Source organism: Ceratotherium simum, chromosome X, assembly GCF_057802395.1.
Source record: "Ceratotherium simum simum isolate JZ-2026a chromosome X, ASM5780239v1, whole genome shotgun sequence".
Lineage (NCBI taxonomy): Eukaryota > Metazoa > Chordata > Mammalia > Perissodactyla > Rhinocerotidae > Ceratotherium > Ceratotherium simum.
This window is the reverse complement of record NC_141940.1, coordinates 103192001-103206674: the sequence shown is the minus strand read 5'-3', so window position 1 is coordinate 103206674 and position 14674 is coordinate 103192001. Positions and strand designations below refer to the sequence as shown.

Here is a 14674-nt window from a genome sequence, read left to right as displayed (position 1 = left end):
GAAATGTCAGCAATTATTAGATGTGCTTACAGTTTTTTTCCCCTGCCTTTTTTTTTATTAAGTATGTGAGTGGGGGGAGGTGGGGGTGAAGGTTTGGCAACTCTCAAGATGGAAACAAACTTTTTAGCCCTATGTAGGAAGGGGAAACTGTAAATGCTTGGGTTGCTTTAACAAGAGAGAAAGAGTTAACCAGGGATTTGATTAAGGCAGTTAAGATTATAAAGCCTGCAAGGAAGAATTGATCAGCTCTTTCTGTTTACAGCGTCTCATAATCTGAGAACAAGAAGATCACTCAATGAAATTCACAGCTTTTAAATTCAGAATAAACAATAAAAAGGGAATTCATCTTATGGAGTTCCATAGCCATCAATAGAGTTTAACACTGCAAGAGCTCACTGGGTTAAAAGCCAGAAAATAAAAAATTTTACCTTTATTGTTTTTTTCATTACAAAAGTAATACATGCTTTTTATAAAAAAATCTGCAAAAGTAAAAAGAAATAAAAACACAATAGCTGTTTGTGTTTTGCTGTATTTTATTTTCAGCCTTTTCTTTATGTGTGCCTGTCTGTTGTTTCGATTTTATTTTCTAATATAGTTGTGATCATGCTGTAATTTTGAAGTCAGTTTTTTCCCTTAATATGTTAGGTGGCAGAGTAGACTTTTATAAAAATGACCGTGTAAAGTTATGAATGCTATTAGTCTTTGCTGAGAGGCAACATAAAAGGTACATTATTTATTGAGTGTCTACTATGTGATAGTCACTATGCTAAATTTCATGCCACTGTGTATTATCAACGTCAGGAGGGAATTTACCTCTTCTTTTTTTGGAATATAAGACATAATTCATTCTGTAAATGATTTTACTGAACATCTATCCAGTACAGATACCATGTTAGGCACTGGAGAATATAACTATCAACAAAATTAACACCATCCTGTCCTTATAGAGATTAAAGTCTATTCATTGATTATTCATCTATTCATTACTTACACAAATAACTATGGAGCTCTTATAATATGCAAAACACTGCACTTGCAGATTAGATCCATGGAAAACATCTTGGAAAGGAGAGGAACTGCTTACACTGAGAATTAAATACTAGAGAATGAATGATACTTCCATATCTAGTTTGACTCTAATAGGCAGATACTGAGTTATACTATCAAGTTGATAGTATTGACCATAGTAATGCTAATACTAATAGCAAACACTTGTATAGCACTTACTATGTGCTAGGGACTGTTCTAAGGGCTTTATATATATTTACTATTTGATCCTCACTATAACCCCATGAGATAACATTACCATATTTCATTGAATTCAAAACCCCATTGGACATAAGGCACATTCTGATTTCAGAGTTGTTAAAACATGGAAGGAAAAGTGTGTCTTAAATTTGATGAACTATTACTATTATCCCCACTTTACAGATGAGGGATCAAGAGATTAAGTAGCTGAGCCAGTATTTGAACCCACTCAGTCTAGTTCCAGAGCCTGAACTCTTAACCAATATCCCAAACCATTGGTGAGACGACACTTGGCCCAGAGGCGTCGAAAGAAAAATTCAGGCTCTGTAAGTCAACTTAGTAGGGCCCAGACCAAGAGGAATAGAAAAGAGAACAATCTGTGGCAATATCAGATGACTAGACAGTCATTGGCCTGGGTGTTCTTAATGGGTGAGGGAGTGTGAGGTGTGCTTGGAAGTCCAGAAACTGGGTTCCAATTCCAGATCTATTATAACCATCTGTGTGACCTTGGTTATGTCATTTGGTCTTTCTGCACCTATTTTGTCATCTGTAAAATAAGGGCAGGGCTGGAGCATTTCAGTGTCTCAAACTTTTTTGACTGCAACCCACAGAAGGAAAACCCACATTGTGACATAGAACACACACACGTACACACACTCACACACACTTACCTAACTGAAACCAAAGTGTAAAAACAATACTTAATCTTGCTTGTGCAATGTATTCTGATATTTTCTAATCCATTCCATTCCATTCCATTAAAACATTGTTGGTTGCAAGTCATTAAACTGATTTCAGGATTCACTAATGAGTAGTTTGAAAACAACTCATACAGATGCTCTCTAAGCTTCTCTCTCTCCAGCTAGAAAATTCCATGGCATAAGGGGACTTCTGGGGTGGAGGTGGGGGCTGGAAACCTCAGGAAAGAGAGAGTTGACCCTTTTGCCTTATAAATACTCATTTGCTTTTTAATTAGATCATGTTTTCACTACCCTCAGCAGAAAGTTCTTGTCATTAAAACCATTTGGCAATTACCACTTGAGGGCAAAGATTCCTGTACTATGTTCCATGGCATATTTAGTGAGAACTTAATTGGTGTGCCTGAAAAAGGCTTCCACAGTCACATAAGTATGGAGAAGAGCTCCTGACTCTATCCTCCTCTTAGAGTTTCAACGCATATTAAAGGCTCCAAGAATTCCAACAGGCAAGAAACTTGCTTATCTTTATAACCTAGTGTTTTTCCAATCTTACTGACCCCAGAACTATTTTTCAAGAAAGAGTTATTAACATCATACAGAACATTAATGTTCCGAGGAACTTGGCTTGGAAAATGCTCCTTTAGGGAATTCTAGAACTTGTAAAATATTAAGACAACTATAAGTTCTTTTTACTGTTATAGAAAGCTATCTACCTTTACCCAAATATATAGTTATCCTTCTTGGTGAGAGAAGTAAAATTTAGGACAGAAGCCCAGAGAATTGAGAAACTTGCCAGAAAAAAAGATCTTAAATTCTTTTTTTCAAAAAGGTCTTAAATTCTTGAAAATAACAAAAGATGGACAGTTTTCAGACTACTATGCCAATGAATACTATAGTACTTTCTTGATCATGAAAGATGAAGAAACGGACACTGTACCCACCAACTACATATATAATGTATAATATGTATAAATGCTAATAGTGTGATTTTAATATATATATAATTTTTAAAAAATCATACTACGAGAATCTCTCCTTCTTCTTGGTTTAAGTCGCACAAGTCAATTAGAAGTAGTAGAATATTAAAGCTAGAATTAAAGGCAAACTGGTGTCTATCAGTGAATAAGGGTCATATTTTACAATGTTTTTCTCTTCTCATTTTCTCTCAGATCTGAGATAAAAGAAACAACTTCTTTATCAAGTAGAGATTGGGCCACCAAGAAGCAACAGTGAATACTTTTCTTTAGTAAAAGGCTGCCTCTCTCTACTGATAAAAAACAAAGACAGCTGGTAATGTAATCTTCAAAGGGGTGGGGGGGGGGAGGGAGGAGGGAGGAGGGGGAGCGGGAGAGAGAGAATAAGATGAAGAGAGAGACAGAGACACTGGGCATGTTTGGGGGGGCAGTTCGTGGCTCATCCTTATTTTTCTTTTCTTTGTAATTTCTAAGACTCAGAAATCACCCTATTATTATTCCTGGTAACCTGGAAACAAATTACTAGACATCTATCAATTCAAACTCATTTAATATGACCTTAGCGGTATTTTCTTCAAACATATTTTTATTTGTTTGGGGGAAAAGCTGTTTTTCTTTTATAGAACACAATTTAACAGCAAGTAAGCGACTTCAGAGATGCCCTGACTCAAATACGGTTTTGATGGCACACCCAATTTCTGGTGTAACTTTCTAGAGGTCAGTTTGGCAATGCACATCAAAAGCCTTACAAATGTAAACATCCTTTAACACAGCAGTTCCATTTTTTGGGCATTTATCTTGTAGAAAGAATCAGAGATGTTTATAAAGGTGTACAAAGGATATTAGTCACAATGTTGGATATAATAGTGAAAAATTTGACATAACCTTAATATTGAGTGATTCAGAATTGTCTTGGTGAATGTGGTACAGTCACAGAAGGGAATACTACCCAGCCATTAAAAAAATTACTCTGTAGAGGAATATTTAAACACATGAAAATATTTTTATTATAATTCTGAGGGAAAAACTCAGGTCATAAAACTGTAATATGTTTTTATCCCTGTTTGGTTTAAAAGAAAAAAAAAATCTGAATTCACACACACACACACACACACACACACACACAGCCCCACCCCTGAGAGAAAGAAAGAAAGTGTATAAACCACATTTTTATAGTGGTTATCTCTGAGTGGTGGGATAATAGATAATTTTTCTTTTCCCATTTGTACTCTCTGCTTTCCAAAATTTCCTTGAGCGGTGTATTTTACCTCTGTAATTAAAAAAAGGACAACATAAAGAAACGATCTTTATTTAATATTTAGTCTCACTATCCTATTTCTCAAATATACCTTAAACCAAATTGGTACTTTTTGATATCAATAAACAAAGCTTCTAAGCATATATTGATATTCCACATGAGTATCTAAGAAATTGGTGACTTCTGGGGCTGCCTCCATCCGCTCAGGTAAATCAGTGTCTTTATGAGTGTCTATGTCTACGGGCCTGACCTTTCTGGAAGTGGGCACCAGTGTGATATGGTTTGAAAGGTGTGAGGATGATCCACCGGGCCCCTCAAAGTTCTTCCCTCACAGCTCAGAGATTATGGCTGATGTTCTACCACAAGAGAGCCATTCCTCAGGCTTACGGCTTTTCACCCTATTAAAATGCAAATAACCCAGGAGAAGCACACATTAAACTTTACCTGTCACCTGGGTTAAATGAATATAACACATCATTTTCTGAGAATAGGTTTTAATGTGGAAGACATGCGATTCCAGGTGGGGCAGGCAAAGAGAATAAAGGATGAATGAATATACACAGTATCTGAGGAGTAATTAATATTCATTATAGTAATATTTTTATTTACGGTTTATGAGTCACTTACAAGTATGTTATCACATTTAATCTCAATTAAATCAAATAGAATGGCTGCCATTAAGGCGACTTAAGCAGACCAGAGATTTGGAAAAATACAGAAGACAAAATCTGTAGCCTTTATAATTGTTCTAGAACCATTTCTAAAAAGTCCCAATTCCTCTCAACTACATACACTGCTTTGTCTTGCCCCTTTTATCTTGGCACCTCCTAAGCATGTGTGATACTGTCCAGATAACAACCACATGTAGATAGTAGGGTTAGACCCAATCAAGAAAATAAGACAACTTCTTACTTAATACATTACCAATGTATAACACAAAGACAGGACCACCACCTTCTGAGAATTTTTTGTTGTAAAAGACAATGGCCAACTGGAGACACACATATAAAAGCATCTAATCAAATACTTTAAAATGTCTGTGAGCATGGATCTTTTTATTAACCCATGGAAAATGGAAAAGAAAGAAAAGGACTAGAAAACGGCAATGATAGAAGAAGGCCGAAGAATGAAGGGAGATCATATAAAATTACTTCCTCTCTATAAAATATATAAATTAAGTAAAAGATAGTCCAGTGTGGTGGTTAAAAACACAGACTCTAGAACTGACTTCTTGGGTTTGAATCCTGGCTCTGTCATCCACTCACTGTGTGACTGTGTGCCTCACTTTCCTCTTCTTTAAAATGGATATAATAATGGTATCTACCTCATAGGTTGCTGTAAGGACTAAATTAGTTCACATTTGTAACATTGCCAGGCACAAAGTAACTGTCTTAAAATGATGGTTAAACCCTCATACATACTCATGTCTGACCAGAAGGAAATGCACCAAAATGTTAACAGATGTTAACTCCATGTGGTAGAAGTATGGCTTTTTAAATGCCAAAAAAACTCAACCTATATACTTTTATAATCAAAGAAAGGGTGGTATAAATTAACAATATTCATCAGAGGAGCTTGACCATTTAATATGCATTGTTATATTAATAGGATGTTCCAATATTAAATTTTCAGTTAACTAAGGCTGTTCCTCTTAGTGTTAATTATTAAAATATATTTAATTAAAATATATTATATTTATTAATAATATATAAATATAATTAATTATAAAATATAATTAATAAAATTGTAAAACTGGAAAAGAAAAAGAATGAATAGAGGTCAAGGATAAAAGAGGGATAAGAATACTTAAAGAAAGGAAATACAATGGGATGAAGTTCCAACTTGAAGCCAGGGAGTATTTAATGAATTATATAAAGATAAGGAATTACAGAGTCACAGTAATACATAGTGAATTATCATATCATAATTATATGATATCATAATTATCAGCTTTATGAAATGAAGTGCTATGAGCAGAACTAAAGACTCAAAAATATTAGTGAGGTTAGCACTGGAGAATACATTGCAGGAAACAATTATGCGTTAACTGAAGACTGGACAAAATGGCCTAATTGGTCGTCCCCTTCCTAACCTTCTGAATTCACCCACCAAGTTATACTTCAGGATGATTTATGCCTCCAGCGCATTTGGCAGAGATGATTGTAATTCGACAGTTAATTCTTAGCTACCAAGATGCAACGAAGAGGTTAAGCAAGGAAAGCTGACAACAACTTACTGGAAAGGAAGTGCTGGGATGCTGGGCCAAAGTCCCTGTGGGCTTCATGCAGCTGCCTGATGCGGTCCTCAACGGCCACCTGGGAGGAAGAGGAGAAGTGATATTCTCTCATCATATATAACGAGGAGCAATTAAAACAATGTATCCTTTTCGGTAAGATCTTTTGGGTTTCTAAGGCTGGAACACTAAAGCAACAATTTATAACCCTGGTTTTAATATCCGCTTACCGTATATGGCCTCCGAGACTCATTTTTATCAAACCAAGGCCAAACAAAAAAGATGTGCTCTCTTGACAATGTTAAAATGAGATTTTTTTTAGCCTACTCATTGGCAGCCACAAATGAACTACTGCTCCAATTAGTGCCATCAAAAAAGCAAACTCTAAATCTTTCATGAAAAGGTCAGGGAGGCTGCCATTGGCTATTATACTCAATGACTAAAGGATCTCAGAAATGACAGATATTTTGTCTTAGTCAGTCTATTGTTTTTGACTAATGTTTTTTGGAATAATATTCATCGATAATTAATGGATCACTGAGGGATAATTAGTCATTGATAGTTAATGAGTAACCAATAGCTGATTAATACTTAAGTATCAAAGAAGTAGAGGCAAGGCTTAAATTTAGGGTAATTACAGGGTGGACAGTGAGATGGAAGAAATTTTCAGATTTCAGTTTTTAGTAGACTTGGTGGCAATGGGGTAAAAATTCTCTCCCCTTTTTCCTGTTAGGTTTTTCTATAATACATTGACTCAGGATCCTGATAGCTTAGTGAATTCTATTCTGGGTGGGGAAAAAAAGGGAAGAATTTTATAGGTGAAATGGTATACTTTGTCATCTGGCATTTTGCCAGCCAGATATGAGTGGTGGCCCCAGGTATTCTAGCTCCATGACTCTGGATCTTAAGTTGGTTCTGAACAGCTCATGCTAAACTAGGGGTTGGTCAGCACTTGCCCGGAGCCATCAGAACTCAAGTAGGTTCACTCCCGTGGTGTGGATCACTCCTAAGAGATAAAACAGATCTTAAACTCATCTGAAAAGCGGCTCAGATAGTCTGGTCTAAAGCCAACTCTGATGTTCCAATATCAATCAGGTGCCTAGCATAGATCCAGAACAATCTTCTTTTTATATTTTCTCCCTAGCCTCGCCCATCTGTGCTTGGACCAAATATTTGGAAAACCAAGTAGAGTTGCAAAAAATGCAGCATTTGCTTCATTGTTACGCACACAAAATCATGAGCAACACTTCAAACCTACCTTCCCAGCTTTATGATCCTGCACTCCCAGCCAACCTCTTCCTGCCTGCGATATTCCATCCAATATAACACTTGAGAGACTTGTTCCTGCTGCTCCTTCTCTCTGGAATGCTCTTATCTCCCTTCTTTGCCAGGTCAAGGCTGCTATATGTTTATATGCTTACTTTCCAATATCCCGGGTTAGAAGCGATTGCTTCCTCAGCATTCTCACAGCACATGGTTTATACGTGGAGAGCTTCTATCATGTCATCTGTTTTACTTATATGGACGTGAGTATCTCCTGCAATTGATTGTAAACTCCTTGATGGCAGGGACCACTGCTTGCTTATCTCTCCTCTCCCACCCTCTCCCACCCTCTCCCACAGGATGCACTGAACCCTGTACATAGTAAGTGGTAGCAAATATTGGTTTAATGACTAGTTGACCAAACTAATGAATAAATATGTGTGTGTGTGCGTGTGTGTATGTGTGTGTATGTGTGTGAGAGAGAGAGATGATGGATATGGGAGAACAAACAAGAATGCCCACTGGCACTGACTGCACGTCCTGGGTAAATTATTCTAATCTTAACTTTCCTTATCAGTAAAATGGGACAATGGTATATCCTACCCAATAGAGTTTTTGTGGGAATTAAATAAGATGATACATGTGAAGTGTTTATCCTAGTTTCTGTCACACAATAATTGCTCAGGCCGGCCCGGTGGCGTACTGGTTAAGTTCACGTGCTCCGCTTCGGTGGCCCAGGGTTCGCAGGTTTGAATCCCAGGTGCCGACCTACGCATCGCTCATCAAGACGTGCTGTGACAGCGTTCCATATACAAAATAGAGGAAGATGGCCATGGATGTTAGCTCAAGGTTGATCTTCCTCATCAAAAATATAAAAAAAATTCTAAAAAAAATAATTGCTCAATAAATGTTAGCAGCTACTGTTATCATTGCTATTATGGTTAATAAATGGAGAGGAATAGGTTATAATGTGTAAGGCGCCACATATAATACAAAAATGGCTAATATTTATTAAGCACTCTGTGCATGACACTATGAATTAACCTATTGAATCTTCACAATAACTGTGGTAGGAAGTAATATTATCTCCCCACTTCATTGATGTAGAAACTGAAGCACGAGAGCTTAAAAAAAAATCCCAACACAAAATCTGCCGAAACTTAAGTAGTTAGTAAACTGGCGGAGCCAGGATTTAAACCCATTCAGTCTGGATCTTGCTCTTAACTGCTATCCAAGAGATTAAAGTTGAAAAAAAAAAAAGGATTTCATAAATATTTAGTAAGCAGTTGGCCTTTTAATTTCTTTATTTGTTAATCAATTAATTTATTGAAAGCAGACCAAATCTAGTGTACATATCTATGAAACTTTGGTCATCAATATATTTTATGATCCAATGCAAGGTCAGCTCCTGGTCTTGAAGAATGTGATACCCTAAGATTATAGAGAAAGCTTGTAGAAGACACATGCAAATGAATGTTTGGAATACATAATTATTTATAAATGCAGAATGGGTCATTTTGTGAATAAATTAATCAAGGGATGAATGCGAAAGTTTGGGGGTGGGGAGGAGGGGACAAAGAGGCCATATGGGAGTGGACACTGACCAGAAGTCTTTTCAGGTACTGAGAAAGAAATCCAAAGGAAATATGCAAACAGGGAAGGAGCATGACTACGCCACAGGCCATGTCCTCTGGCAATGTTAGTAGCTTCCTAGAGACCACGCAGATGCAGCATCTAAGTCCATTATAGGCCCCTGATCTCTGAAGGTTGCTTCTTTCTTATACAAGGAGGACTCCACTGGTGTTTCCAGTGTACACCAATATTGTCAAGAATTTAAAATGAGATAAAAGTTGAAGTCTCATCCTTATAACTCAAACTTAAGAAAATGCATGGGAGTGAGACTGAAATTAAAAAAGCATCATGTAATGAAAAGAAAAACTCAGGAAATAGTCTTAAAATACCTAAAGAATTAAGCATAAAATATTTATTTTCACAAATTATCTTTGGAGAATTGTATTGCACGGTTGAATGCACAATTGAATAAACAAAGAAATAGTTTTAAGAAAGAGAAAAACTTGAAGGCACACAAGATCTTCACAAACTGTAGCCACTTAAGAACAAAGCATTTTATTCTGTGAGCAATTAGGCAAGAAAAGGAAATTTGATAAACTTGAAACAATAGCCTCTGTGTATTAGATCTTTCTAAATGGCTGTGTTTTTAACCAATATAAAGTACTATATACAAACTAGGAAGCAAAAGCCAGAAATGATACACCAGTACCTTGCATTCTGGCACAATTAGTTCTTTACTCAGTTAATTATTTGTTCACTTTGTATTCATATGTTAATACTGAAAACGATATGCAGGAAATAAATGCTATAGTCTCTGATCTTTGGAAGCATAAAGGTTGGAGGCGAGGAGTAGAGACAAGTTGAGGAAAGGCCTGAGGCAGAGGAACATTGGTGCTGGAGAGGGCAGTGAGACACAGTTAGCCAGGAATGTCGGAAGCAGATGATGCAAAACAAGGCATTCCAGACTCTGAGGCTCAAGACTTAACTCCATAGGCCAAGGGAACCGCTAAAGACTTCTGAGAGATGACTCAAGATTTGAGAGGAGGGCTGGCCCCATGGCTTAGCGGTTAAGTGCTCGAGCTCTGCTGCTGGCGGCCCGGGTTCGGATCCTGGGCGCACACCGACACACCGCTTCTCCGGCCATGCTGAGGCCGCGTCCCACGTACAGCAACTAGCAGGATGTGCAGCTCTGACATACAACTATCTACTGTGGCTTTGGGGGAAAAAATAAATAAATAAAATTATAAAAAAAAAAAAAAAAGATTTGAGAGGAAAGTTGAAGTTTAGGGAGATGAGTCTGTTAGCGCGGTGTAGAACACATTCAAAAGGGACCTGGGAGCTGAGACCAGATAGAGGCTGTTGCAATTGACTAGACTTGGGTGACGTGCGTTGGAATTAAGACTGTGTTGCCCAGGGCCGGCTCCGTGGCTTAGCGGTTAAGTGTGCGCGCTCTGATGCTGGCGGCCCGGGTTCGGATCCCGGGCGCGCCCCAGGGCACCACTTCTCCGTCCAACGCGAGGCCGAGTCCCACGTACAGCAACTAGAAGGATGTGAACCTATGACATACAACTATCTACTGGGGCTTTGGGGGGAAAAAAAATGAATAAATAAAATCTTTAAAAAAAAAAAAAAAAAAAGACTGTGTTGCCTGGAATGGGAAAGAAAGCACAGATGAGGAGGTATTTTGAAAGAAGGAAGAACTAACTGATTTTGGTGTTGGAGCTTAATTTTTGAAGAAGCAAATAGAACTTCTGGATTTCCAGTGTGGAAGACTGGGAGAATGAGGATACTGCTGATGGAATTATGGAAATTAGAATGGGGAGGAATGGCATAAGGTATATGAATTCATCAGGAACATGATGAATTTGACATAAGAGTGAGACCTTTAACTGGAGAGGTTATGTGGAGCCAGCTAGAGATGAGCAATTTGTCTCAGTCATTAAAGGAAGGAGAGGAAAGTGAGAATAAAGGGGGTAAGACTGAGCATTAGAAGGTGAGCAAGGTGGGAAGAGCCGAAGGAGTTTAAACAGAATTATTTAAAGAGACAGGAAGAACCCAATTTCCTCTGAATTAATAGGCAATAACTGTTTCCTTTTATAAAAAGTAATACAAGTATAACATCTTTTTGGAAGCATATATCCTGTTTCTACTATTAGATCATAGATCACGAAAGCTTAGAACTGGAAGAAATCTTATGTATTGATACACGAGGGTCTATTCTTTAGAACTATCCCAGATGGGCAGAAAACTGCCATCTGCTCCAAGAGTACTTATAATCTAGTCTGCAGCGATTCTTCAGTAAAAGCATGACAGGGGAAAAAAAAGGTCTTTTTTTTTTATATGTGCCGTGAGGACAAGGACACATCTTTCTTTTCCTACTATGTCCCCAGTGACTAGCACAGTTCCTGGAGTATAGCAGGTGCTCAACTAATATTAGTTGAATGAATTAGTATATAGTTGATTCAAGGATCTTCACCATAGCAACTATATTGTGAATGAAGAATTTCTCTTGCGAGATTCCCAACGCAAGTTTTTGAAAAGACCCTCCCTCCCTCCTTTCCTTTCTTCTTTCCTTTTTGATGATAAAGTTAAAAACAGGAAAGAAGAAAGCCATTTCGATTCATCGTGCCCACAGTACTGGATTAAAACAATTTTTAAAGCAATAATTTGTAAGAGAAATCAAGAGCCCAGATCTCCTCTGAAATTGTTTTAAGTTTTAAACAATAAGATTTGAGAGCCATGAGGACTATCTATTATTCTCCTTCGCTTTCTCATTTCAGATGAGTTCTGTAGGCAGTATACTGTTAGCAGAGACCTCCCTTCTTTCAAACCATTAAGAAATGTCTCCACATTCATTCAAAAGATATTTACTAGAACACAAGTTCCTTGTCCATAAAGATAGGGACCTTGTCTGTCTCATTCACAGTTTAGCACAGAGCCTAATACATAGGAGATGCTCAATAAATATTTGATAAATGGATGAATGAAAAGACTTTTTGAGTTCTTGCTGTTAGGCACTATGCTAAGTATGATTATGGTAGACCAGAAAGTGCAATTTTGGGAATACTGAATGGGCACTAAGTCATTCAACTAAATTAATGATAACACACTCCATTCCTAGCTGTGACTGTTTCCCAAAGCTCAGTCCATTCCTCTGTATATTTTGAAGGCTATCTTTAATTTTTTCTTCAAAATTGCTTTAAATAAGCCAAAAAGAGAAGAAAAAGGCCAGATAACATGGGGCGCTTAGAAATGATTTCAAATAAATTTGTCTAAATGCAAATGTTTGTTACTTATCTTTGTTTTTTTATGTTTTAATCGAGGTATAATTGACATATAACATTACGATAGTTTCAGGTGTACAACATAGTGATTTGATATTTACATATATCACGAAATAAACTTAACTTTGTTTTAAATTCTCAATGGTTTCCACATTTTTTTTTGACCTGTTAGTTAATTACTTTTAAATTTGTATCTTCACTGGAGGTTTAGGAGAGCCAAGGAGTCTCTCCTGATGTGGAAATACGTTGCTAGACAATGTGATTTCTTCCTAATGGCCACGTGTTCTTACTGGCACTATCTACATAAATCGTGTTTACTCCAGTCTTGGGCAAAGATGTAACTGGGCATGTACATTTCAATTTTCTGGCTCTCAGTTTCTTTAGATCCTTGATAAATATCCACGGGCATGCAAGAACCAGACATCACACCTACACTAATGAGCCCATAAAAAAACAACTCTCCTTGTGCTGTGATGCTAGTGAATAAACAATGCACATGCACACAAATGACTCTCTACAGTCTATTCGTGAATTTTTGTCCCGCAATTTTGCAGTTTGTACAGTTTTCTGTACACATGAGTCTGTGTTGGGGGAGGCCTTCATAATTCATTCTTACTTCCAAATCCTTACTTGTAACACTCACACAATACATGCCCAAACATTATCCTGGAAACTCTCCTGAGATTTATTACAGTTTCAGTTCAAATCCTTTTAACTAATTGTAATCCTTTTCAGTTAAAATCCATTATTCTTCCAATTCTGATTTCTTTTGAGTTGTGACTCAAAAACCTGGTCTGAGATAAGGGTTGGAATGAGGGCTTGTGATAGGTACAGCTCTATGGCAAAACAACCTGAGCTTGATGAATGCAAAGATTGGCTGAACTCTCTTTTCCTTGAATTTATTTATGCATTTTCCTGACATTGAGACAGTTATGAGTTAAACAGAGTTTCTTGCATTTGACTTCAGGATAGATCACAGGAAAGCAGCCACTGCTAACACAGTGCTCGCTTTGAGTACGAGTATGATTATTAGTTGATTTTTCGTGATTTATGGCATGGATGCTAATGCGTGCCATCTGAGACCATCATTAACACACCTCTTTCTGTGTTCCTCTCTCATAGCTTTTTTCCCCTTCCATTTTATATTGCTGTGCTGATTCCCTTCTTTCTTAATCTCTGACTCCTTTTCTTATTCCCTCTTTTCCCTTTCCTCTCTCCTCCACCCACCCCTCCACCTCCTACTTGCCCTCCCCGATTATGTTCTGTACAACCTACCAAAGAGCACACTCTGCTGAGGCAAACAGATGGAGTCTACAATGAAGAAGCTGTGCATCCCTGCCAGACAGGTGAGGCGTGATGTGAACAGGAGCCCTAGCCTAGAGCCAGCCCAATGCTTCTCCAGGAACATTATTCCTCCCATTCTGACGAACTCTTCCATCAACCAGAAAGCAAGGGAGGACAAACAGCAAGTTCTTTGTCCATTGTTAAGTCTTCAGCTTTCAACTCACGATTTCTAAAATGCACCTCGGAAGTTTGTTTATTGGTTTTCACGCTCATGGAACTGCCCCATTCTGTGATAATGGAGCCAGGTTAGATCAACATTAAGTCGACTTCATAGACCCAAGTACCTTCAGGGTATCATTAATTTTAATTTAGAAAAGCAGCAATCAACCTCCTATCCTGCTTCATTTGTCAAAATCTTTACTTTTTGTTACATTCACAGACTGTTATGAAAAAACGTGATGCAAAGGGAAGAGACCATAGCAAGCATTTCTTCTGCTTTTTTTTTTTGTCTCAGAGATAAGAGAAAAGCTGAATTACTCTGTTTGGATGATGTAACTTGATGCAGATTTTATATTAAAAAAAATAGGTTCCCTTTTAAAAGCTTTCCTAATGTATCTCATGATTTGCAGCAGGAACTAAAGTCAAGTGGCTCTCACCTTGCAAAACCATTACATTAAATCATTTACCTTAACAGCTTCAGCTATTTATTCTCGAGCTTTATTTATTCCACATTTGGAAGATATCATTCTCACAAAAATTTTCCGAGGCCATTGGAGCATTCCTTTCTAGGGGCATTTTGGGCCATAAGTAGCATAATGCTCACATGGTAATTACATAATTATGCCTCCTGGTATTAGAAC

At 37.4% G+C, this 14674-nt stretch overlaps 1 protein-coding gene across 4 annotated transcripts in view; it reads right to left on the bottom strand.

Moving 5' to 3' along the window:
* The window catches only part of LOC101392552 (dystrophin), a 760070-nt gene that overhangs the window by 222608 nt on the left and 522788 nt on the right, over positions 1 to 14674 (bottom strand). For all 4 annotated transcript variants that reach the window (XM_004435057.3, XM_087426760.1, XM_087426761.1 and 1 more), the window contains exon 16: positions 6415 to 6493. In XM_004435057.3, the coding sequence (XP_004435114.2) occupies positions 6415 to 6493 (79 nt within the window). The remainder of the gene's footprint in view (positions 1 to 6414; positions 6494 to 14674) is intronic.